This window comes from Nerophis ophidion, linkage group LG02 (genome assembly GCF_033978795.1).
Source record: "Nerophis ophidion isolate RoL-2023_Sa linkage group LG02, RoL_Noph_v1.0, whole genome shotgun sequence".
Classification (NCBI taxonomy): Eukaryota; Metazoa; Chordata; class Actinopteri; order Syngnathiformes; family Syngnathidae; genus Nerophis; species Nerophis ophidion.
In genome coordinates this window covers 21,578,160-21,605,621 of record NC_084612.1, presented here as the reverse complement: position 1 = coordinate 21,605,621, position 27,462 = coordinate 21,578,160, and the positions used below count along the sequence as shown (strand labels likewise).

At 39.4% G+C, this 27,462-nt stretch overlaps 1 protein-coding gene across 5 annotated transcripts in view; it reads left to right on the top strand.

Moving 5' to 3' along the window:
• ush2a (Usher syndrome 2A (autosomal recessive, mild)) overlaps positions 1 to 27,462 on the top strand; it is a 400,820-nt gene that overhangs the window by 317,226 nt on the left and 56,132 nt on the right. For all 5 annotated transcript variants that reach the window (XM_061879051.1, XM_061879076.1, XM_061879060.1 and 2 more), the window contains exons 68-74: positions 2,013 to 2,120; positions 2,910 to 3,093; positions 5,748 to 5,905; positions 7,724 to 7,882; positions 9,133 to 9,295; positions 12,797 to 13,014; positions 13,092 to 13,228. In XM_061879051.1, the coding sequence (XP_061735035.1) occupies positions 2,013 to 2,120; positions 2,910 to 3,093; positions 5,748 to 5,905; positions 7,724 to 7,882; positions 9,133 to 9,295; positions 12,797 to 13,014; positions 13,092 to 13,228 (1,127 nt within the window). The remainder of the gene's footprint in view (positions 1 to 2,012; positions 2,121 to 2,909; positions 3,094 to 5,747; positions 5,906 to 7,723; positions 7,883 to 9,132; positions 9,296 to 12,796; positions 13,015 to 13,091; positions 13,229 to 27,462) is intronic.

Below are 27,462 nucleotides of genomic sequence, written 5' to 3'. Positions count from 1 at the left end.
CCTGCATGTATGAGAGTGCTGTCCCATACACACACGCACACACACACACACACACACACACTGGTGGAAAGTGGGGTTCTCACTTCTGCAACAGAACAACACTGCCCTCTTTAGGATGAGTGATCTTACGTGTGTGTGTTGGTGGGCGGGGGGGTTGTGTGTGCGCGCGTGTGCGTGCGTGATTTGAATAAGAAGTACATAAGTTAATAATGTTAAAGACAGTAGTCAAATAATAATTATTTTGGATTCTTTGGTTATCATTTGTCATGCACACTTGAAAGTCTAATTTTCACCAGTTTTAAAGCCATTGCCATGTGTATTATTTGCATCATTAGGTTAACTACATGTGATGTTACATGTCTAACAAATATAGTTGCTGCATTTTATCCGGTGTTCCACTAAAAGACATCAGAACATTGGTGATTTTTACTATTTACTATGCAACAGTTACATTACTGTATATGCATGCTTTGTAAACGGTGCAACGAAGTCTTTACTACTTAACCCTGACTGACAGATGTTCTTTATTAAACACAAACACAAGACAAAAGTAAGAACACACACACACAAACATACACATTGATCAGTGGTAATGTTAAGTACGGGGGGACAAACAAGGCATGTTAAGCAATAGGGAACAATGCGAGGAAACTGGGGGGAAGCTCTCCGCTGAGCATTATCCAAGTGTGTGTGTGCGTGTGTGTGTGTGTATGTGTGTGTGTGTGTGTGTGTGTGTGTGTGTGTGTGTGTGTGTGTGTGTGTGTGTGTGTGTGTGTGTGTGTGTCGCATGTGGTCCATAACGGCTGACTTGCAGCTGAGATGCACAGTTGGATGTCTTTTTACATCCCCCCTAAATATCAAAACATGCACAATGGGGGAGGACATATAGTATCAGTTAGGTTATTGGCGAAATGAGGTCAATAATATATTTATTTAAGTAGTTTGTGCATTATAATGCAATCAAAATGTACATTGGCTTATCAGATTTGAAATTCTAAAGTCCTATACTGCAAGATGGAAATAAGGAAAATAGGACATTTCACTTCCGTATAAAAAATTGAATTTAATGTATGATCCTTAAAGTGAGGATAAATAATGTATTAATCATTAAGCAAATCTATTAAATCAATATTATTTATAGCATGCTGTAAAATTGCACAGACTATATGTATAACATATTCACTTATACATATTTCTGCAACCCCTATCCTGTGATGCCAAAGTCTATTGTTGGAGTCATTATTTGAGCTAAAGTTGTTTTACCCCCTTCTTTTTGTCATAAATTTGATTTGCAAGCCGTTGTATGTAGTCAGCTGCTAAGTGAATGACCATAAAACATTCGGTCAACTCCCACGACACCTTGAAATATTTGCATTGGGCTCTTTAGATCGGCCACCTTCCATCTAAAACATGGCACTACTTAAATAAACAGATGAAAAATAGCAAATAAATGTTCTGCCAATTTGATATTTCCCCACAATAACAAAAATAGCAGACACCTGAAGATCCACTCAAGGGGTTATGTGATTTCTTTAAGACTGCATAGCGAGGGCCTCTATTAATAAATCATGTCAGGACGCCGTAGCCTAAACGCATACCAAGGTATCATAATTATCATAGATCAAAAGCTGATGACATTACAGCGTCGGACCGCTCCCATCCCGTGTCAGCTCCGCAGCTGCCCGTCTTTACGTTGTTTCATTATTGAGTTATGGTATGCATAATTTAGCACGGACAGATATGGATCCATCCATTGAGAGTGGCAAGAATGGAAGGAGGGTGGATTGCTAGATCAGGAGGAGAGCAAAGGATGAATGTTGGAAAATACGTCATTCAATGTCTCTCTTGGACTTTCTATACTTATTTCACCTTCTGTAACTGTTCTATAAGACCTAGCGCAATATATTTCTCTAAAAATAAAATTAACAAATAGGACCCATGCATGTAATGTTGCATGAAGTGGATGTTTGTATACAAACATACAAGTGATTCTTTCTCCCTGTGATGTACAGGTTTGCTGCCATTCACAAACTACTCGTTTGTGCTGGTGACCTGCACAACTGTGGGATGTGGCACCAGTTCACCTTCTACAGGACGCACCCAGCAAGCTGCTCCCACTGGTACAAAAACTCTGTTTTGTCCACTCCAATTGGAGACATAACTCTTAAAAGCCTACACTTAAAATGGTTTCATGAACAGTAAATGGCGTTAATATTTGATTCATTAATTCACTTATTTACATTATGTTTAAGTGTCTAAGAACAACATTTACTGTTTTTAGATGCTCACTTCCATGATTTTTTTCTGCATTGATTGTTAATATCATACTTTATTTCCCATCCACACATATTCAACATGTACTCTTACAAGTCATTATTTACCAGCAGTATTCTATCTCTATATTGTTTTGTGCTACATTCAACCTCTTTAGTCCCTCATAAGGCTCCTCCCCTTCTTTCCCCCTTCTCCACTTATTGTGTCTTCATGTCATTGGCGACGCTGCCAGATAAATCAATCACATCAACTTAAATTAATTAAATTGTGTAATTTACAGTAACGTTTTCTCTATCTAAGGTGTGATGCTTGATTAGTTTAAAAAATAAATAAATAAACACATAAAAAAATTGGAAGTGTATAATATATCATATTTAAAAAGGGTGGATGTCCTTTTATAGTGGCATTGATTTACTCTCTATTCTGTTTGTTTCTATTTTATTTTCTGCAGGACATAATTATTACCTCTGATAAACAGAATGTCATACATGATTTTAAGATTAAAAAAATATATATGGAGATGACTTCTTTATGTTATTTATTGTGTCAGTTTAAAGGCCTTCATACAGTATTGAAGTGTAAAAGGAAATGGTCATCTAAACTGACGTGGAATTGTTTATCTTCTCCACATTTAGGTGCCTGGCCAAGACCCAGACATGTGATCGTCAACACATCCGTGGTGGAGCTGTTCTGGGATCAGCCGGCCTGGCCTAATGGACTGGTCTTCCGGTACAGACTGCGGAGAGACGGTCACACTGTTTTTACCGGAGACCACCGTGAACAGAATTATACTGATACCAGACTCCTGCCAAACCGCAGGTACACATGTGCACTCGACTTCCACGCATGAGCCCGAAAACACCTGCAATAGCAAACTGCACTCGTCGCTCTATAATTAATTTAATTCCAGATTTGTGTGTGCTGTACGGGTGGTGACCCTGCGTTTTCCTTTGAGGACTGCACTCTTATACATCTGTTTGTGCCATTTAATGATCAAATATTTGACGTGCCAATGATGCACATTCCCACACAGTGAAATCACAAATCTGATCTGACTCTTAGTGCCCGATCAGCAGAGCGTAGATTTGATGTATTTGTTTATTTTTATTTAACCTGTATTAATCTGTGCTTTTTTTCAGAGTGTGATTTGCTGTGTTAATTATTAGGGGAGTGAAAAATTATTCCGATGGTCAACCTCTCAACCTCTTCATCCCAGTGTTACGATAGATAGATACAGTAGATAGATAGATTGACTGATAGAAGTGTACAAAATCAGAGCAGATATCTCTTTGACATAGATAAAGAATATAAGGACTTATTTGTACGTGACATTTAATTTTCCCTCATTCCTTTCTGTTTGCCAGAAAGCATCCCCATCCCGACCTGCTTTGTATTTCTTCCCCCTTTTAAAATATACACTTCCTCCCATCTCATCCTCACCCTCTCACCTCATTCCCGTTCTCCTTATTTTCCTAATTCAGCCCTGCAACAGAGAATCACATCAGGAGCACCGGCCCCATTATCTATATGCCGTGTGCTTTCACCCTCTATGTGTATGCCTGTGTGTGCACGTGTACTGAAGACAGCTCAAAGTGGCCATTGATTATTTATGACAATGTTGATTAGCTGTCACTTCACTTCGGCACTTCAGGAAGTGTCTAAGATGACGAGAGAATTAACCTATTCCCTGTGGCTGGCCCCATAGGACACGCATGCACAGCCGCAGGGAAATGGATGCAAAGTGACCAGGCACACACACATTTTAGTTCGTCATAACTTGGGATATCCCATGGTGGTGTTTAAGTTCAAGAAAAAGTCTCTCCGTGATAAATTGTTTCAATTCACCCTGCTTTTCTCCCCTCCCAAAGTGTATTTTCTATGTTTTTATCTATGCAAGTAGCTCTAATACCATTTTCCCCGACTGTCTTCTAACCCACTGCTGAAGTACTAATGGCCTCCTGTTTAAAACACTCAGCCTAAGAACAATAACCTAGCACCGCCACCTATTAATGCATGTGTGCCCAAGTTTATAGCAAATTAAAGGCTTTTAATGTTAAATGGCGGACCACTTACACAGCTAATGTAGGCTTTAGCGTCAGCCAGCCACACGCTCTTAAAAGGGGAATCTATCTTATGATGTCATGGTAGCGAACGCGTCGGAGGAGGCAGACGGGACAGATGGAAAAGTGCGCTGAGACTGCATGAGGATGATGTATACGTTTAGATAATAATTGTAGTAGAAAGTAAAGCTTTATTGACATTGCTTTTTTTCTAGGAAGATCACTAAAGGCTTCATGATAAAATAACAAATAGAAACAGACAATATCAGCCTGTTAGAGTGTGAAATTAAGATTGATTTGTAATCATTTGGAGGTACAGATAACAAGCAGAGATTTAAACATTGGTGGACCGTATGAATGCAATGAACAACATAGAAGTCCAGGAGTGAGGTTATCAATGCCTTAAGGGGAATGAGCAGAATATTTTAATAGGCTGTAATTGAGTTTTACCTCCAGTGGAGTAAAGTTAAAATATGTAATGTTGGTGCCTAATTTTGGACCACTTTACTTTGATAATAATTTAAAGCAGATTGACTATGGACGGGGGAAGGAACAGAGGAGAGTAGTGATGATTATTTTATGCTTTATGCCATTTCTAATGCTAATTTTCCAAAGAAACCAACCCGCCTTACTGCGCCAGTCCTGAAATGGTGGGGAATATTATTGTTGACTTAGCCATGACAAGTTCATTTTTCACTGCTGACATCACCATCTGCAGAATAGTTTATCATATTATGTGGTGGCATCACAAAACAAAGCCAAAAAAAGCAAAATACACTTTTTAAGTTCTTTCTTTTTAGATATCACTATGTTGAATATGAGGATTTGACCTCCAAGTGTTTATACATACTTGTTTAAGTTAAATTAAAGGACCAATGATTTTCACACACACTAGGTGTGGTAAAATTTGTCCTCTGCATTTGACCCATCCCCTTGATCACACCCTGAGAAGTGAGGGGAGCAGTGGGCAGCAGCGTTTGCCGCGCCCGGGAATCATTTATGGTGATTTAACCCCCAATTCCAACAATTGATGCTGAGTGCCAAGCAGGGAGGCAATGGGTCCCATTTTTTTTATAGTCTTTGGTATGACTCGGCCGGGGTTTGAACTCCCAACTTACCAATCTCAAAGCGGACACTCTAACCACTAGGCCACTGTGTTTCTGAAATGATCTTATTCGTCAAATAAGAAAACCTGAGTATGATCAATATCTCAGATGACTGAACATAATAAAATGTTTACAATAAGCAACTGATGTAAGCCACAGTAAAATAAAATATTTTTGTATGACATGATGATGACATTTGCGCAACAAAACAGTTAACATGATAATGTGAGGTTTTCTTTTGTGCACAGAAGTGTTTATGTATAAACTAAGATTTTCTTATAGATGTTCATTCCTATCACCTCTTTAGGTATGTTTATGAACTGGAGGCCAGCACAGCTGGCGGTGATGGTGTGAGTGACAAATACCTTATAAAAACACCAGCCTGGTGCCCCGCTGGGATCCCGGCTCCACACAATGTGACAGTCACAGGCCCCCACTCCATCTTCTTGGCCTGGACCCCTCCTGGTGAGTAGCAGTGCAAACAGATGGATGGTCATTTTCACAGGGTCTTTATCAAAATGACACTCATATTAGTCACCATTGTCATGGTGTCTAATGATATAATTAACTATGACATTAATATTTGTCTTTTAAAGACCGCTTTAGTCTAATGACTTTAAAAGATTAACTCTTATTTGAGATATTTATAACCCTTTCTTGCTACATTAAACCGAGCACTCAAACTTCTCCCTTTGAATCACTTCTAACTGGGGTCAAACCAAAACAAAATCGCAAAATAGTTTACCAGTCACCTTCTGGCCTTTTTGGACCCATGCACGCACCCACACACACACAGTAGCAAACACTCAGGACTGAGTTTCATGCTTATGGGCTAGTGATTGTCTGCCCTAACCCATCTATCGCCAGCTATTATGCTCTCATTAGCATGATTTCCTATCTCGGAAACCGCTTATAGGGCCAACCAGCGAAGACACTTCTCTTTGTTGCGCGTGTGTGTTTGTGTTGTGTTTTGCTTGGGTCTATTTTCCTGTGTGTGTGTGTGTGTGTGTGTGTGTGTGTGTGTGTGTGTGTGTGTGTGTGTGTGTGTGTGTGTGTGTGTGTGTGTGTGTGTGCGCGCGCGTGCGTGTGTTTGTGTGTGGGCACGACGCTGTGGAGATATTTCCATAGGCAGGTCTATTCTATTGTCATTATGGGTTGATTTTAAAGGTGAGGAAATATCGTCTGGGTTCTCACGCTTGGTTAGCTTCCTGAGCCCAGAGCTTGGAGTGTCTCTGACTGTGTGTGTGTGTGTGTGTGTGTGTGTGTGTGTGTGTGTGTGTGTGTGTGTGTGTGTGTGTGTGTGTGTGTGTGTGTGTGTGTGTGTGTGTGTGTGTGTGTGTGTGTGTGTGGGTGAGTGCATGTGCGTGCATGTGTGTGTGTGTGTGTGTATGTGTGTCCCCCTCACTGACAATGTGCCTGTCTGTGTGTACGTACATACACAGGTGTTTGCATCTTCGTATGCATACATTGACAGCCAAAGCACCATAACATGGCTGTTAAAATGACATTTACAGTAACAATACAGTATATCTCTGCACTGTAGTAGTGTTGTTTGTGTAGAATTGTAAATAAAGAGCTGCATGGCTATGTTTTGGAATGAAAAGTTCCTAACACAACTTGAAAATCACAGTGCCGCTCAAACGTATGTAAGGGAGGGGGGGATGTGACGTACTTATAAATATCCTTCAGTGTGTGTGAAAATGTGCTCTTATTAAAAGTCCACTTTGCCATAGTGAGAAGTAAGTGTGGTGTGTACGTTTTTGTGTGAGTGTGTGTGCATATGTAAGTTGGGGGGCAGGGGTGAATAATTGAAGTCTTTCATTTGTCCAGTAATCAGTTCATTCTCAAAGATATCCAGAGTTCATGAATGTTGAATAACCCATCATAATACAGTTGGCCTGAATTATGGAAAAATCTCCACGGAGAATATTAACAGTCTAGGTGTGTGTGGGAGTTCAGTGTGTTTCTGTATCCATTTCGGTGTCTTTGCCTTGTTGTGGGTCCACAGTTAAGACCCATTTTGAGGTCAGAAATATAACCACACTTTTGTATGATCAAGTTGAAAAAGATCTTCCTGGAAAATAATGTGGACTAATACATCTATCTTACTTTGTAAATATTGAATTAAATGGAGTACTCTAGCTCTCATATTGCAGAATAGCATCTTAAAACGTTCTAATATCTTAGCTATCTATGCTAACTCATCACACTGTCCAAATACTTCTGGAACCCCCAAAATCTAGTCCAGTCTAACAATCCTTCTCCATCTTGCCTTTTCCACAGACCAGTTCAGCATCAGCCAGCCTATGCATTACAACATCCTGTTGAATCCAGGAAGTAACAGTGCCACAATGCATCCTACAGGCCAACACCTGAACCTTACTGTAAAGGGTCTACAGCCTTTCACCACCTACCTTGTCCGAGTGCAGGCATGTCAGAGTGGTTAGTGTCAGATGCTACGTGCATTATTGTGTCATCTACAAGACTTATGTGACAGAAATATACATTTTGGTCCGCTTATCAGGTACCTCACAAAATAAAACACCTAATACCTAAGGTCCGAATAACAAGTGCTAAACTAAAAATGTGCACATTATTAGTGGGCATGTTGCGGTCCATCTACTAAGACTGTGTGCAGAGTTGATAACAAGTATGAAAGTGGTTTAGACCTTTTTTTTTTTTAAAGGTGTTTGCTTGTACTACCGTCTGTACCCATGGAAGCACTCATTTCCGTCCACATTCACTACATGTGCTGTAACAGTCCAACCTGTGCTGTCGCTATGTGAATTATGCAGCAGACAATTATAATATGAACCGCCTTTTCTGGGCGATATAGAAGTGCAAGCTTGACAAAACAAACCATTTTTACCACACCGAAGGTGCACTCAGGGTGGTGGCGGTTAAATGCATATTGCAGGATTTGCTTCTGCCCGAGTGCAGCTGGCATAGGCGTCTATTTACGTTCTTGGAAAAGTAAAAATTAATTGAAGTACCGTTAATATTGTGAAGTGAAGTGAATTATATTTATATAGCGCTTTTCTCTAGTGACTCAAAGCACTTTACATAGTGAAACCCAATATCTAAGTTACATTTAAACCGGTGGGGGTGGCACTGGGAGCAGGTGGGTAAAGTGTCTTGCCCAAGGACACAACGGCAGTGACTAGGATGGCGGAAGCGGGAATCGAACCTGCAACCCTCAAGTTGCTGGCACGGCCGCTCTACCAACCGAGCTATTACTACATAAAAACAAAGAAACAGGCATTCTTCATATTTGTAATGAACAATAACATGAACAACAAAATTGGTGTTTGGATGCAATTCACATTCTCAATTGTCATACAGGTGTTAAAAAGACATTAACCATTGTTGATACTAAACATTAAAACACTCTAACTTAACTTTGTTGACAAGTGGTGATGCATATCGTGACAATGGAGTTTTCCTGTTTTGACTCCACCGTTGTTTAAGTTATTCTTCTTTTTTAAATCAGTGTCACGAAAAACCAAAACATAAGTGCAGAGTATAAATCGATCACTAAAGAAGAAAACATATTTACAGTATGTAATGCTTGCAGAGATTGCACAATATTTTTAGAGGTCTTATACATTACAATGTACAAAAGCTACAATAATAAGACTGCTTTTCATCTTTTTGTCATGACCATTAAAAAAAAAATGTTTTCTCCTATGTAGGGGGGTGTGGTGTAGGAGAGGGTGTTTTTGTCCATACTTTAGAAACTGCCCCGGATGGTCAAACACCACCCTCAGTAACAGCAGCTGGTTCCGAAGTCTTGGAGATCCATTGGTCTCCCCCTCAAAATGCCAATGGGCTTGTCACCTCCTACCATATATACAGGTAACATACACAAATGCAATCAATACATGTGTCTTGCTATTGCTGCTACAGGTTGTCACTCTCGTCAAGTGTTCAGTGTTAACATTACGGAAGTTTTTCACCTCCTACACAAATATTTTGCTGATTGGGCTTAAAGTTTTAGGTAATGTGTCTTCTAGCATAGCAGCCTCTTATGTGTGTGCATGCGCTACTATTGTGTGTTTTAAGTCACGCTGAAGGTCGTGCTATGCTTGTTGACCAAAGTGTGTGTTATCTGTATGCAGGGTCAGACGGGACTAAGCCCTTTAAGTCCTCAGGAAACACACATTAGCATAGAAGCATACGTACACACTGTGACACACCTGGCATGACGAGACTCAGGCAGACAGGGACTGAAGTAGTAGTATCTCTCTCTCCCATCTCTCTTTCACTGTCTCTATACCACACACTCTCAAACACACACACACACACACGTACGTCCATTTAAGTTTACCAACACAGTTTGGACTTTACTGCATGTTCTATAAAGATTGTTTTAATTTCATGAATACTTTGGCCGACAGATGTTGCATTGCAACATCTAAACGCTATAGGCAGAAACACCACAAAACACATGAAACAGAAAAATCTGCAAGTTACGAATGCTGTAATCATATAAACGTTGCAGGATCAAAAACAAATGCCACAAAAATACTGCAAATGCAAAAAAAAAACGACCCAAAACATATGCATGAAAAGAAACGCTGCAAGTTCATGGGAAAAAAAATTGAAGTTTGCCAAGCTCTCAAGAAGTTGAATTTAGGAGCCCCAGACCTGAAAGATATCTCCCTTTAAAGTTTAAAGACATGAGTGGGATACCCAGTAGAAAGATATCCGAATTTAAAAGGTATGTTTTTCTATGTGTTTGTTTTAAAAATGTAAGTTTGTCAAAGTTAATAATGATGATAACAGTTATTGCTAATTTGCTTTAAATGGGAACTGCACTTTTTTGAGAATTTTGCCTATCGTTTACAATCATTATGAAAGTCATTACGACGGATGCTTTCTATGCATTCTTACTTGTAAATAAACGATAATAAAGGTCCACTCACAGTGGAGCCAAAGGGAGGTCCTCTATTCTGCCCATAAAACCCAACCAAAAAAACATCCAAAAAGTGCCAACAATTCTCTATTTACATTTCGTGATTTGAATATTAACCAAGTATTAGTGATATTGTCATTATCAGCGCTAACGCAGACAAACTGTTTATAGCGGCGCCTTTATCACAAGCGTGTTTTCCACTGTTGTCATGATTGACTGATCAGTTGCTTCCTAATTCATGTCTCTCAACTGGATAGTAGAAGGATGAGGACATATTCTGACTGGTTTGTCAACTTTGATAGCCAATTTAGATAGGGAAATGGCGAGAACGACACCAAAAAACGCTTGGTTTCGCCCCATTTTCCTTCGCGAGGATTATGAATCATTCTTCATCTAAATGGGAATATATGAACATTCTAGCAGTCAGCATCCTAATGACAGCAGACATTGCACACTAAGTGATGTTTCATAATGTTTGTTGGCTTTCAAGAAGTCTGCAGTGAGTAGAAAAAAAAAGCGAATGTTGTGATGCGTTTTTTAAATCAATGCGCCGTGTACCTGTATACATTGTAGAAACGTGAGGTCCACTCTTGCTTTATAGAACTGTGTTTAATGAACACCTTCATACATCCATTATACTCCGCTGTACTCTTTACCAGCATCGCTACCGCTTCCCGTGCTGTCAAACATTCAACTTTCGGGATCACGTGAGAGACTCGAGAACCCAGTCTCTTAAAGGGGCCGTGCCCATTTTCACAACATTACATCCATAAAATTATCAAAATACATAAATATTAAATGCCCTTATGAATGGGCCCATTACTAAATCACTTATACTTACATCATGTATATAAAGGCTTAACGGAAGTCTCTAAAAGTTTTTTAAGGGCTTTATAGGCTGAATAGAGCGGGCTCGCATAGGATCAATTGTACGTAAGCAGACTTTTGATTGTATTTATTCAATATTTGGAATACATTAAAAAATATGGCTATCTTGTCTTTCATAATAATTGTGAACGACATGCAAAATTCCCAAAAAAGTGCTGTTCCCCTTTAACTGCATACATTTTTTGACGCATCAGTTGCTAATCAGGCAGATTGTCATTACGTTGTTTTATTAAAATCATCAGTCATGATCTAAAGTGGGCCATTCTGAGGCAGGAAAATCCGTGGTTGAAAAAGGGTCCCACTACGGCTGTGGTGTTTCTGTAAAAGAGTGTTTGTGTCTATTTTGTTTTGAGCTGTTTAAAAAAAACATAATGTTTATTAAACAAATAAATGATAAACTAAAATTTGCATTAAGCAAACATATTGTCCTGTCCGAAGTTGATAGCATTAAAAACGTATTCAAGAATTAAAAAAAACAACTCATCTATGATTAATATGATTGATTATAGGTTAATTAAATATTTTAATCAGCCCTAATAATAATTTTGCCCTTTCTCTTTGAAGAGAGATAACTCAGGTCTCGTGCCCATGGTTGCTCGGCTAACTTCCTGGTAGCCTAACTCCTGTTTTTAATCAATCCATCACAATTCATTTGTATAACCCCTAATCACAAGTGCCTCCAATTACTTCACAAACCAAAACGACATTCTCTGATCTGAACCCACATCCGGGCAAGGAAAAACTCCAAAAGTTCAAAATGGGAAATTTCAAAACCTTGGGAAGGGGCGGCAGATGTCCTACGTGACTGGCTGCAATGGATGCCAAGTGAGTACAGTTTTTGAATTGTTAGATTAAAAAAAATGTAAGAGTCCATTGGGAAGACTGCAGAGGGTTTTTGGGAATAGAAGTGTTGCCCACCCTGGGTCACGACCTGTAACAGCTAGTGCCTCTTTCAGACTGGTACCTCTCCAGATATTATCCATGGCCACGTGGTAACCTCTCAATACTGGAGAGGGGGAGCACAGCAGAAAAGAAAAGTGGCAGGGCAACTGGTCTTAACAAGGGTCTATTTAACAATTAGTGTATATAAATGAGTTTAAAGGTGGGACTTGAATGCTTCTATTTAGGTATAATCTCTAACTATTGCTGGTAAGGGCATTCCAGAGTACAGGAATCCAAATAGAGTTCTGTGAAGATGCAGTATTTATTTTAATGCATGTTTTTTGGGGTGTCTGTGTTCGTTTTTGGCATTAGCAGCATTTTTCATTTGCTTTGTCTTTTAATTCTAAAGTATTTTTGGTATTTCAGCCTATTAATGTGCAACAAACTCCAGATGCATTTGTTTTATGGTGTTTGCGGGGTGTTTTTCTATGTTTGGAGCTTTTTGAGGTTGCTGCACATTTGCCCCATCAGCCTCAGTAGTTTATATTTGTAAATTATATATACTATAATAAAAATATAAATCAAGAATATCCTTACATAGTGTAGCGTGATGGAATGCAGTGAAAAATAAAGAACAACATTAAATTAATATTACTGTGTTTCTCCCTCAGGTCCCCGGTGGAAACAGAAGAGGAGCTGCTGGTTTTCATCTGGACTAGTGGGCCACTAGAGTTTTTTGATGCAAGCCCTTCCTTGCAGCCATTCACCTCCTACCGATACAGAGTTCAAGCGTACAACTCTAAAGGCTCAACTATGAGCCACTGGACACAAGCCCGAACCCTGTCAGCCGCACCAAAAGATATGGCTCCTCCCACTGCCACACCCACTGGTGCGTCACTTAAAAACTTCATTGAGTTTTTGTGCTTTGTTTGATGACTGAGCATTAATCCTGCATATTCTACACAGGTGCATATGCTATCCATCTGAAATGGAGTGAACCAATCCAGCCCAACGGTCTCATTTCAAACTATAAACTACTTTACAAGAAGCGCCAGCTGGACCCGACGCTCAACTCACCTGCAGTGATTGCACTCACTTTAGAGGTAAAAATGCAAGCACACTCACTCTCTAATGCATTCTTTAATAAAGTCACTCACGATTCTAATAGAATACTAGAACCGTACCAAAAAAATCTGAATGCAAAGATAATTAGAAAAGCACTCAGAGAACTCAGACTTCTGCCAGGCAATATTTACCAATACTAAGTAACCCCTTCTCCTTGTCATGAGACATATTGACTGCAAAACTCCACACAAGGATTTTATTTGTGGATTGTTCCTCTGCTTTTAACACCGTACACACAAACATTCTGTTGCACCGCCTCTGGGACCTTCATGTCCACCCCACGCTGGTTTTATGGATGTAAGAGTTTTTTTTACATTAAAGACCACAATAGGTGCTTTAACTGATTTTAATTCCAGTTAACTGATTTAAAACACGTCTCCCCCAGATTTGTGTTTTATTTTCCATTGTCTTCTCTGTTTACACGAACAACATCTCTTGCAACAGTGAAATAATGACACTTTTTAAGTATGCAGATGACATGAACCTGGTTGCACAAATAACCAACACCGATGTTCTGAACCAATTGTCTGTTTGGGATCACCATGAATTGATTAACGTGGACCCCGACTTAAACAAGTTGAAAAGCTTATTCGGGTGTTACCATTTAGTGGTCAATTGTGCAGAATATGTACTGAACTGTGCAATTTACTAATAAAAGTTTCAATCAATCAATCAAACCATCAGTCCCGAAAATTTAAAATCAAAGGCATGTTGGTGATATTCAGTTACGTCAATGGTAGGGATGTCACAGTATGAATATTTCTTATCACAGTTACTGTGTCCAAAATGATTACGTTATCATTATTATCCATCCATCCATTTTCTACCGCTTATTCCCTTTCGGGGTCGCGGGGGGCGCTGGCGCCTATCTCAGCTACAATCGGGCGGAAGGCGGGGTACACCCTGGACAAGTCGCCACCTCATCGCAGGGCCAACACAGATAGACAGACAACACTCACACTCACATTCACACACTAGGGCCAATTTAGTGTTGCCAATCAACTTATCCCCAGGTGCATGTCTTTGGAAGTGGGAGGAAGCCGGAGTACCCGGAGGGAACCCACGCAGTCACGGGGAGAACATGCAAACTCCGCACAGAAAGATCCCGAGCCTGGATTATTTTCAAATGTGCTCAGAATTCTCAAAAAGTACTCATTGTGAAATCTTTTAACAGAGTTTTATTAAAAAAAAGCCTAAGACGTTCAAAATGATTCCTTTGTTGAAGAAACATTATTGTAGATTAAGAATAGTGTTGCATGGACCTCAAGTAGAATTTGAATGTGCACATGAAAACAACACAGGCATTATAAACAAAGTAATATAGCAAAGACTAAATAACATAAATAAATGAATATAAGTGTGAAAATTGTGCGAGATGGCACCTTATGGACATAAGAAATAAACAAAACAAACGTAAGAATTGTGCTGGATGGAACCTAAGGGCGACTTGTCCAGGGTGTACGCAGCCTTCCGCCCGAATGCAGCTGAGTTAGGCTCCAGCACCCGCCCTTCCCCCCTCGACTCCGAAAGGGACAAGAGGTAGGAAAGGATGGATGGATGTATCAGTGTTCAAATAACATAAATACGAGCTATAATTTTTTGTCATCTCATTGAACTGAACGCAGGCTGTGAAGATTGTGTATTTGATGTGAGGTACCACTCTTTTTAGTTAGCCAAACTGTTGCACTGAACCACGAGGAGGTGTTTTTAGAGAAGAACAAAGCTTGTTTATTAGACTTTATCTTCTTTGCCAAACTGGTTTGAGTTTTGTATTGATATCAAAAAGTAAATACCAAGTTTTTTTTACATGTTTTGATTTTTTATATCAAAGGCATTACTTAAAAAACTGTTCATGTGACATAGCATTTTGTTAATGTTTTAATGTGTATAGTTAATTGCTACACAAAATATTTCTGCTCAAACACTAGATGGATCTGTCTGTCCCAATACAGCATCTACATGTACATATAAATGTACATACAACAACTTAAAAAAAATACCTCCCTCTGTCAAAATGAAAAAATGGAGTTAAAGGCATGACGTAATGAGAAAAACCTGACACGTTGATATTATTAATGAACAAAAAAAATAAATAAATACTTGTCTTTACCTGTATAGATAAAGTTTATATCTAGCCTTTTTATTAGACTTTACAAATTACATGATGGTATTGCATTCACACCTCACCCCAACACTACTTTACCTAACAATCAGTAATTTTGATTTCAATATTGATAAAAAATAATCGTAATTATTATTTTGGCCATAATTGGCAGCCCTATGTATAAGACTAGATGTCATACGTGAGCGCTACTTTATCTCTATGGACAAATAGTGCAGTTACATCTTATGGCTATCAGGTGCCATCTTTCAAAATTCTTACATTGGTTTTTATTTTTGAGTCTCGTATGTCCATAAAGTGTTGTCTTGCATTATTTCACAAATATTTTAGTTATTTAAATTATATTTTTTCTGCCATATTACTTTGTTTGTAATGCTTTTATTGCTTTCATATGCACATTCAATTTCTACTAAAGGTCCACGGAATAGTGTTTTTAACTGCAATAATGTTTCTTCTACAAAGGAAATCATTTTGAATGTGTTGCTTTTTTAAATTAAACTTGGTTAAAAGATTTCCGTATGAATACTTTTTAAACATTTTGTGCACATTTAAAAATACAGCGATAATAATGATAACGGTGATCATTTTGGTCACAATAACCGCGGTAAGAAATGTTCATACCATGACATCCCTACTCGTGTTACAGACTGGGCTAGCACCGTTAAGGAATGTTCTCTGTGTTTAATTGAGTATTGTCTTAGGCCTTTTGATGGCATTTTGTTTATATGTATGAGTGCCATATGTACGTTGTGTGAGTGTTAATAATGAAATTGTGACATTTAAGACATTTCATATTGCTATTATATTTTTTTTGTGCTGCAAAAAGATGATTGTGCTACTAGTTGTTTTCATTTAGTAGCACGGCAAAAATCTAAGCGTAAAGTTCTGGAGATTGACAACTGAAACCAAGGCCTTTTTATGTCAGCAAACACATTTTAACTTTGGCATACAAATGGCAAATAAGGATCGGCGTAACTCGGCCTGTCGCCATCAAGTCTCCACCTCGTCGCTGCCACCACAGCCCAGGGGGCAGTAGACTACAGACTGCGGTAAAGTAGGCAAGCTTCGTCGCTTGAAGAAGCCTACAAGTTTTGGTTGTGTTTTCCACTCCATTTGCCGAATGGTGATACACGATACATATCTCTATATATATCAGTCCTAGTTACCTGAGATACTAAGTACGTCATTATTATGACTTAGTGATATACTAAGTCAAAATAATGACTTACAAAGTCAAATTAATGACTTACTGTAAGTAAGCGTTTGCAAAAAGCGTTTCAAAAAAAGAGTTTAAAGTGGGGCCACATGCATATGCTTAATTTATTACAGCATTTGTGAAGCCTGTAGTTGATTTTTATTATGTAAATGTTATATTTTTATCAACATGTGATAGCAGGGACCCTGCCATTCAAAACTAAGCTGTTACATTACTAATGATTAATGTAAATATAGCTGAAACAATAGTACAATTGCAATAGCAGAGACTATTCATCCCTGAACACCATGGAGTTCATGTAGGCTTTATAATGCAGTTACATTATTATATCAACTATCAGAGACAGCTTCAGGAAACTCTTTATTTAACATAATGTCCTTTTTTGCTGCTTCAACACAGCTCAATCAACACAGAAAAAGGTAAAGCGAAATAACTTAGTTGTTAACTGTAGGTCAATAATGCTTGTCTTTCTCTCAGACAGACAGGGCTTTGATGTCCGTAACACACACACACCGCACAGTGAGCTAACGTTACGCTAAAAGCTAATTAGCCTCTACTTCAAAGACTGAGCTGCCGCTTATGTTTCTAGAACGTCAATGGGCTCATAATGATTTTTCTAGTAGTTGACTTGGAAGTCTTTTCTATAATTTGGGGAGAGTCCGCTGCATTATGCTTACCTGCTAAAAACACCTTTCTGCTTACTCCACCGTCTCTCCTCTCTGCATTTGCCGTGAGCACTGACTCCATGTGCTCTGAATATGCACTGGTGATTGGCTATTACATGCGCTCTGAATACGCACTGCTGATTGGCTGTTACAGCTCTGCGTGTAACCAATCAGATGGTTGTGTGGGTGGGACAATGCTGGGTGCTGCAGAGGCGTACTGACAGAGGCAGATGCAGAACTAAGTGGAGCAGCTTGTTAAGACTTTAGCTTAGGCGGTGGCTCTTTGTTGTTAAAGCGGCCACCTTAATACACAAAACTTAGCGGGGAACCCTGTATTCATCTATCTTTGAAAAGTTTATAACAACAACTGTAATCTTTTAATGCTAGACATAGGGAGACCCAAAAATAATATGTTCATTCATTAGTACATTTTTTTTTCATTTCAGACCGATGACGTGTCTGGTTTTGTCTGGAAGCATGCAATTTTGCCGTCATTCTGACGTTAGTTTTCCTGGCGAAATCAACCAAAATAATACGTCTAAATATAGTTCTAAACATACTCCAGGTCATAAACTTACAATGAAATGTCGTCAAAGTATAATTTTGTAATGTATTCATTGCACTTTGCTGGTCTATTCCTGGAGTGTTTAGTGACCAGGAGGCACTCTATCACGCACCCAGCGGCGCAAGAGACGTACAAAAAATACAGAGGACAACCAAAAGAAATACGTATTACCCTCATCTGCTCAAAATCTTCATTAGCTTTGGACCAACAATCATGGAGAAGTTATGACTTCAATCAATGTTTATTTATATAGCCCCAAATCACAAATGTCTCAAAGGACTGCACAAATCATTACGACTACAACATCCTCGGAAGAACCCACAAAAGGGCAAGGAAAACTCACACCCAGTGGGCAGGGAGAATTCACATCCAGTGGGACGCCAGTGACAATGCTGACTATGAGAAACCTTGGAGAGGACCTCAGATGTGGGCAACCCACCCCCCTCTAGGGGACCGAAAGCAATGGATGTCGAGCGGGTCTAACATGATACTGTGAAAGTTCAATCCATAGTGGCTCCAAGACAGCAGCGAGAGTCCCGTCCACAGGAAACCATCTCAAGCGGATCAGCAGCGTAGAGATGTCCCCAACCGATACAGGCGAGCGGTCCATCCTGGGTCCCGACGAGCGGTCCATCCTGGGTCCCGACGAGCGGTCCATCCTGGGTCTCGACTCTGGACAGCCAGTACTTCATCCATGGTCATCGGACCGGACCCCCTCCACAAGGGAGGGGGGGACATAGGAGAAAGAAAAGAAGCGGCAGATCAACTGGTCTAAAAAGGAGGTCTATTTAAAGGCTAGAGTATACAGATGAGTTTTAAGGTGAGACTTAAATGCTTCTACTGAGGTAGCATCTCGAACTGTTACCGGGAGGGCATTCCAGAGTACTGGAGCCCGAACGGAAAAACGCTCTATAGCCCGCAGACTTTTTTTGGGCTCTAGGAATCACTAATAAGCCGGAGTCTTTTGAACGCAGATTTCTTGCCGGGACATATGGTACAATACAATCGGCAAGATAGGCTGGAGCTAGACCGTGTAGTATTTTATACGTAAGTAGTAAAACCTTAAAGTCACATCTTAAGTGCACAGGAAGCCAGTGCAGGTGAGCCAGTACAGGCGTAATATGATCAAACTTTCTTGTTCTTGTCAAAAGTCTAGCAGCCGCATTTTGTACCAACTGTAATCTTTTAATGCTAGACATGGGGAGACCCGAAAATAATACGTTACAGTAATCGAGACGAGACGTAACAAACGCATGGATAATGATCTCGGCGTCTTTAGTGGACAAAATGGAGCGAATTTTAGCGATATTACGGAGATGAAAGAAGGCCGTTTTAGTAACGCTTTTAATGTGTGACTCAAAGGAGAGAGTTGGGTCGAAGATAATACCCAGATTTTTTACAGAGTCACCTTGTTTTATTATTTGGTTGTCAAATGTTAAAGTTGTATTATTAAATAGAGGTCGGTGTCTAGCAGGACCGATAATCAGCATTTCCGTTTTTTTGGCATTAAGTTGCAAAAAGTTAGCGGACATCCATTGTTTAATTTCATTAAGACACGCTTCCAACTGACTACAGTCCGGCGTGTTGGTCAGCTTTAGGGGCATGTAGAGTTGGGTGTCATCAGCATAACAGTGAAAGCTAATACCGTATTTGCGTATGATGTCACCCAGCGGCAGCATGTAGATGCTGAAGAGTACAGGGCCAAGGACCGAACCCTGGGGAACTCCACACGTTACCTTAACATAGTCCGAGGTCACACTGTTATAGGAGACGCACTGCATCCTATCAGTAAGGTAAGAGTTAAACCATGACAGGGCTGAGTCTGACATACCAATTCGTATTTTGATACGCTCTAATAAAATATTATGATCGACGGTATCGAAAGCAGCGCTAAGATCGAGGAGCAGCAACATAGATGACGCATCAGAGTCCATTGTTAGCAATAGATCATTAGTCAATTTTGCGAGGGCTGTCTCAGTCGAGTGATTTGCCCTGAAACCGGATTGAAAGATTTCACATAGATTGTTAAACGCTAAGTGCTCATTTAGCTGCTCTGCAACAATTTTTTCGAGGATTTTCGAAATAAAGGGAAGGTGAGACACCGGTCGGTAGTTTACCATGAGGTCAGGATCAAGGTTAGGTCTTTTAAGGAGAGGATGAATAACCGCTTTTTTGAATGCAACGGGAACAGTGCCCGAGGAAAGTGATAAGTTTATAATATTTAGCACTGATGGACCTAGTAATACAAAAAGCTCCTTGATAAGTTTCCCAGGAAGTGGGTCAAGTAAACATGTTGTTTGTTTTATTCCATTTACACGTTGTAACAATCCTTCTAATGTTATTTCATCAAAACGAGAGAAACTATTTTGGATATTTGCAGTATCCGCCGTATATACAATCGTATCTGTGTTACTATAACCCAGTTGTAGCTGGGACGCATTGTCTTTAATCTCCTTTCTAATAAGTTCAATTTTCTTATTAAAGAACTTCATAAAGTCATCTGCCGAATGGGTGGAGCTACTGGAAGGAGTCCCTTGTTGGGTTAGCGATGCTACTGTACTAAACAAAAATTTTGGATCGTTTTTATTAATGCGGATGAGATTTGAGTAATAATTAGTTTTAGCTAAGGTAAGCATGCGTTTATAAGTTATTAAACTATCACTCCATGCTTGATGGTGCACCTCAAGTTTAGTCGTGCGCCATTTGCGTTCCAGCTTTCTACATAATAATTTCTGAGCTCTAGTTTCTTCAGTAAACCATGGCGTACGCCTTTTTGGAGCCTTTTTTAACTTCAGCGGTGCTATACTATCAATGGTTTCGCGCAGGGCGTTGTTAAAGTTGTTAGTGAGGTTATCAATAGAGCCCACATACTTTGGGAACGGTGCCATTACCGAGGGCAGTAGGTCCGCAAGAGTCGTCGTTGTGGCAGCATTAATGTTGCGGCTGCTATAGCAGTTATTATTATTATTAGCTTGCCGAACATGAGTCTGAACTTCGAATTTTATAAGGTAATGATCGGACATTACTTTAGTATACGGGAGTATCATAACTTTGGAAACGGTGATACCTCTGACAAGCACTAGGTCTATCGTATTACCGCTGCGATGCGTCGATTCATTTATTATTTGTGTAAGACCACAGCTATCAATTATAGTCTGGAGCGCCACGCACGGTGGGTCCAATGGGGTATTCATATGGATATTAAAGTCCCCCATTATAATTATATTATCGGCGTGCGTCACTAGATCAGCAACAAACTCTGAGAATTCACTAATAAAGTCCGAATATGGCCCTGGGGGGCGGTAGATAACGGCCAGGCACAGAGGCAGAGGTGTGGCAGACTTCATAGAAAGCACCTCAAACGATTTATATTTATTATTTAAGTTAGGACTAAAGTTAAAGTTTTCGTTGTATATTAGTGCGACACCCCCTCCCCTTTTGAGGTGACGGGCAATATGCGCATTCGTATAGTTAGGAGGGGATGCCTCATTTATCGCAAAAAAGTCGTCTGGTTTAAGCCAGGTTTCGCTAAGACCGATGACGTTAAGGTTGTTGTCTCTAATGACCTCATTGACTAATAACGTTTTGGGAGACAAAGATCTGATGTTTAGAAAGCCCATATTATAGGTAGTGGGCTGTTTTAAGGAGTTGTTGATAAAATTATCCGTAGTAGCAATATTAATAATGTTGCGTTTATTATGCGCAGTGTACTTAAAATAATTACGACCATATCTAGGAATTGATATGACGGGAATTTTCAGATTGTCTACTTGGCGCTGCGATAAACTGAACGCATCATAATTTGCCACCTCAGTAGAACGCATGTCTAACTCTGACGTAGTCATAGACACAGTAGAAAAAACATTTTGTGAGTTGTGTATTATTCTACGAAAATTGCTATGTGTACAGGGATCATCCAGCCTGGCGCTGGCTAGTTCTAACTTAACTGACTCCATACCCAGGCTAGCAGGCTCTGTAATTGCCTGTGACCGGGCTTGTGTGAAGTATGTCAATTGTGGTGGATTCCTCTAAAGTATGTTTGTAATCACGGTGCTATACCTGTGCTTTTAGACTTAGACAAACTTGACTGATCAACAATCATCTGTTATTACACCCCAAATTTGGTTTCTTTCACTCTTTCAATGTCTACTCCGTCTATTTGTATTTGTTTGACTTTCTCTTCTGCTGTTACTGAATTACATTATCTTAGTTTTACTAAGATATAAACATACATTGTTTTTGTCAAACCATTTCTTTAATTTGTTAATTTCTTCTCGTATTATTTGTATTAGCTTCGGTGTATTCTCTCTTGAACAAAACCCAGATTCTGTTTTGAGTGTTTACCTCAAACAAAATACTGTAGTTAGTGGCTCTCCAGTGTCGATGGTGAACCTTCACTTCACATACTTCTTTCAGGGTTATTGGGAAAGCGATGTAAAAGCTTAACACAATTGTCGCGGGTGGATCAGCCCAATGCTGCATTATTACATGCCCCAAAACTAACAAGGAAGCGCGGCAGACGCATAGCATCAGCTCAAAGTTGTAGCAGTCATGGCGCCCTGTAGTCACACGAGTGTGCCTTTTGACCAATCACTGAGGAGACTGCCTGAAGCCAAGTTGGCCATTCTCTCTTTATACAGGACTCCAGTCCTGCAGCTGCCCCCTTTGGCCAAGTTTTAATTATCCTGGTCACAGGTTTGCTCCTCTTCTGGAGGGTGGTGTAGGCAGAAACAAGAAGCAGGAAGAGGTGGTCAGACGTTCTTAGGTGGGGGAGAGGAAAAGTCTTGTAGGCTGGCTTCAGATTAGAGTAAACCCCGTCCAAGGTATTCTCACCACGATTCGGGCATTGTAGAAACTGTACAAATCTTGGGAGCCCATTTTTTAAGCACGCTTTGTTAAAGTCCCTAGCCATAACAAATGCTCCTATGGATGGGCTTGCATTTACTTGTTTATATTATCATGCAGTAGAGAGAGGGTTAAGGTAACGATAGGCTTGGGGTGGTATGTAATCAGTTGTTAGAATTACAACAGTGACCTCTCTGGGTTGTAAAAAGGTCTGCATACTACTGAGATGGCCTCTAGATACGGAGAGCAGAGGGTGTAGATCATTTTACAGTTCGTACTACAGTCATCCAGTGTGAAGATGCACAGCCCTCTGCCTCAGCTCTTACTGTACTCTTTGATGCGATCAAAGCGGTGCAGGCCTGTTGGCTTAACAGCTATGTCAGGGATGAGCAGGTGTAACCATGATTCCGTGAGGGTAATTGAACAGCTGAAGCAGTTCGCCAACCATAGTTCCAGTTCGTCTGTTTTGTAGACGATGGTTAGGAAAATGCTCGGAATCGGTGGCCTCTGTGGTTTTCGCGCTAGCCTTGCGAGCAGGCCCGCTCTTTCAAGAAATAAAAAACGAGGCCAAAGTTGTTTAATTGTAAACAGATTCGGTAAAACTGCCTTAGAACACACACGGAACATTGTGAACATTGTGAGGCATATCAAACACTGTGACAGTGATACGTAATCACTCCCAAAATCAGACAAACTACCTTGGGAGCTCACACAACGTAATAATGCTCAGTTTAGAGGTATTCATTCAACAAAATGTATGTATTTATTTCTGTTGTAGTTTAGCAGAACTAACGCTCGAAGGATTCATATGGAAGGTAAGAAAAAGAAAAGGAACACAATGACAGTCTGTAAGAGTGTCGGAGACGACCAACAGGCAAGGTGAAACAAGGTGATAGATCAGGGCAAGGAGAGTGAATGGAGAAGAGGTGCATGTATAGATCTATATTCTGTCTGAACGCATGGCCTCTTCTCCCTCTGTGACCTTTGGCTTGTCACTCATAATTAATACAAGATGTAAATGGAGACCTTTCACCTTCTCATTGATATGGAACACTCCGTGGTTGTGTGTGCTTGCGTGTGTGTGCGCACGCGTACGTGCGTTGGGGTGTGTGAAAGAGGCTACTTGGCATGGAATAGACTTATTTTTGTGAGAGACATTTGTCACACACCTTCCTTAGATGCACAGGCGTTTTTTGTTGCACACGAGGACACAAAGAAATGTCAATGAGTGAAAAGGTTGTAAACCACATTACATTATTATGTTATAATGCAGCATTCAAGACTGTCAGACATAAGCCACTTGGAGCCTAAGGTAGCTAAATAATTAATATATTAATTGTTTTTGTTTGTAAACAGAAAATTAGACAGTAACAACAAAACTAATACTTTTTGGTAGCCTTTTTACCAGGGATGTAACGGTATCAAATTCTCCAGTGCTATACTATCACGGTAATAAAGCCACGATAGGATATTTTTGTGGTAGTACATGTTAGAAAAAAAAAAAGATAGTTTATAAAATGAAGTGGCAGGAATGTTACACACTTACTGAAATTGAACACAAATATATTGCTAAATGTTCTAATCATACATATTACTTACTACAAACGTGATTTTTTAAAGTACAAACCCCGTTTCCATATGAGTTGGGAAATTGTGTTAGATGTAAATATAAACGAAATACAATGATTTGCAAATTTTTTTCAACCTATATTCAATTGAATGCACTGCAAAGACAAGATGTTTGATGTTCAAACTCATAAACATGTTTTTTTTTTGCAAATAATAATTAACTTAGTATTTCATGGCTGCAACACGTGCCAAAGTAGTTGGGAAAGGACATGTTCACCACTTTGTTACATCACCTTTTCTTTTAACAACACTTTCCTACCTCCGTTAAAAAGGTTATATTTTGGCCAGGGTTTGTTTGTCTGTCAGATGGTTATGGATATATTTCAATGACATTGTTCAGGAAATGCCATCCATCCATCCATCCATCCATCATCTTCCGCTTATCCGAGGTCGGGTCGCGGGGGCAGCAGCCTAAGCAGGGAAGCCCAGACTTCCCTATCTCCAGCCACTTCGTCTAGCTCTTCCCGGGGGATCCCGAGGCGTTCCCAGGCCAGCCGGGAGACATAGTCTTCCCAACAGTTCAGGAAATGTCAGGAAATAATTCCTCTTATTGACTACGAATTCTTCACTTCCTGCTTGTGGCCTTCCATGTCCCCAGCTTGCCTCCCCGCACTGCGCCGTAGATTCTGGGAGATGTCATTTGTTTTCAGACCCCGCCAATGCTCAAGCACCAGAAAAAACTAGACACCAACATTTTGTTTGATAGATTTACGCGTCACGCCATTATTGTGAAGACTTTGAAACAAAATACCGCGTTATCAACACTACCGTTACACCCCTACTTTTTACATTTTTACCACATAACCTTGTATGGTGAAGCTATAGTGATGTATGTACACGGTAATTTTAATGTTGGACGGTCTGTTAAATTTGAATTTCATTATGTATGCTAGAGAAGAATAAAGAAAAACATATATATATATATTTTACCTGTTGTTCGAAAGGCAGAGTGAATTGATTTTTATTTGCTAAAATGAAATGAGTTGTTTTGACAAATGCAGGGGAAAGGTACTGTACACTTCACAAGATTATGAGTTGTACATCCAAAGGCTTTAGGTTGAGGGCTGTAGCAACAGAGATGTGCAACATTCTCATCATCACATCTGTTTATTCTCCCTTTTTTAATTTACATTCCTTAGTTTAGGGGTCGACAACCCAAAATGTTGAAAGTGACATATTAGACCAAAAATACCAAATAAAATCTGTCTGGAGCCGCAAAAAATTAAAAGCCTTGTATAAGTGATATAGTGAAGTCAACACATGATATACTAAGTGTCTATATTAGCTATATTAGCCTACTATCAAAATGACTATGTGTGGCAGGCTGACACAAATCTTTGTTGACAGAAATGTTGAAATGTAATATTTATTCTACCCATTTTTACAACATTGGAAAACATTAGTAAAAAACAGATTTATACAATGTATGCAAGCTAGGTTCTGTTTCCTGTGGTCTATAACGGCACGCAAACCACTATCAGAAATGCAGGCATTATTACATACACATAATATGTCATGAGAAATGCAGATATAAATTTGATACACAGAGGACATAGGACATTAAATAAGCTCGAATATACCGACAAAGTATAATGATGCAATACGTACATAAAGCTACTCTAAATAGCATGTTAGCATTAATTAGTTTGCAGTCATGCACTGACCAAATATATGCTTGATAAGCACTCCGCTCAAGTCAATAATATCAACAACGTTCACCTTTGTGCATTCATACAGCATAAAAAGATTGGCCAACAAAATGAGACAAGGAATGAGTTGAAGAAATGTATACATGTAAACAAGCTATGGCGAGTTCAAGGACCGCCAAAATTAGTAGAACAAAATGGTGCTCCCCCAATACTCTCATCAGAGAATCATGTTTAATATAAACAATGGAATTTTTAACAATTAGGGAGGTTTGTGTCATGTTGTCCTCCCACAGAAACCCTATTAAAACAAAAAACTTTTTCCCTCCATTTTTTTCTATTTTCATAAATTTTTTAAAAAGCTCCAGGGGGCCATTAAGGCGGCACTAAAGAGCCACATGTGGCTCTATAGCCGCAGGTTGCAGACCCCTGCCTCAGTTCAATGTGTGTTTCCATTAGCCATGTGTGTATTTGTGTGTGTATTGATCTCAGGCTGGGTTGGGAACCCTAGTTTGTGCCAGCCTAGCTGATTAATGGGGTCGTCATGGCAATCGGACTGAATGAGGATACGAAGCACAGGCGGCCTGCATTGCTAGACCCCTACATGCTGCTTGGCACTCATACACACACACACACACACGCTCACAATCTCAAAACACACATTACCCCTCTCCATGCCTTGCAACTCAGTGACAGACATATTAGTCATTCAGACAAGGCTGTCAATGCTAACTTTCTTGTGGACCTCCTTTTTTTAATTGCACCAAGGAAGTCATATTTCGTAGAATTTAAATTTTTGTCACTTTGTTCATAAATATTGTGTTGATTTTGACAAAATGCAAATGAATGCATGATGTGTTTATTTATTAATGTAGACAATGTTATTTTGTCTTTGAATGGCGACTAGTGAACTAGTGAATACCTGTTAAAGGGGAATTGCACTTTTTTAGGAATTTTTGTTATTGTTCACAATCATTATGAGAGACAAGAACATATATTTTGTTTTGTTTTTTAGAATTTTAAAGAAAATAAAAAACATGGCAAAATATGGCAAACGAGAGTCACCATTGTAGCCTTCAAAGCCTTCTAACACAACTTGAAAACCCTCCATCAACCTGTTATGTGCTTGCTACATATATATATATATATATATATATATATATATATATATATATATATATATATATATATATATATATATATATATATATATTAATTAACACATAAAACTGTAATCGGACTCATGTTCACATTTTGCGTGAAAAAGCACCTTAAAATGTAAATTGTTGAATGACAAGGCGCTTCATATAACATTTTTCCCCAAACGTATTTCTGGCCACATAATGCTCTGACACTGATTAGAATATGAAGGCATCATTTCCTCTATAACTTCCGGTGGCGGACTTCACAAGTATTTGCTCAAAACTTGGTGACGGTAAGCATAGTAAGAATTAAGTGCATATTTTGAAAGTCTCTCCAATAATATAGCCAACTAGGTACGGCTGTATAGTATATTAATAGATA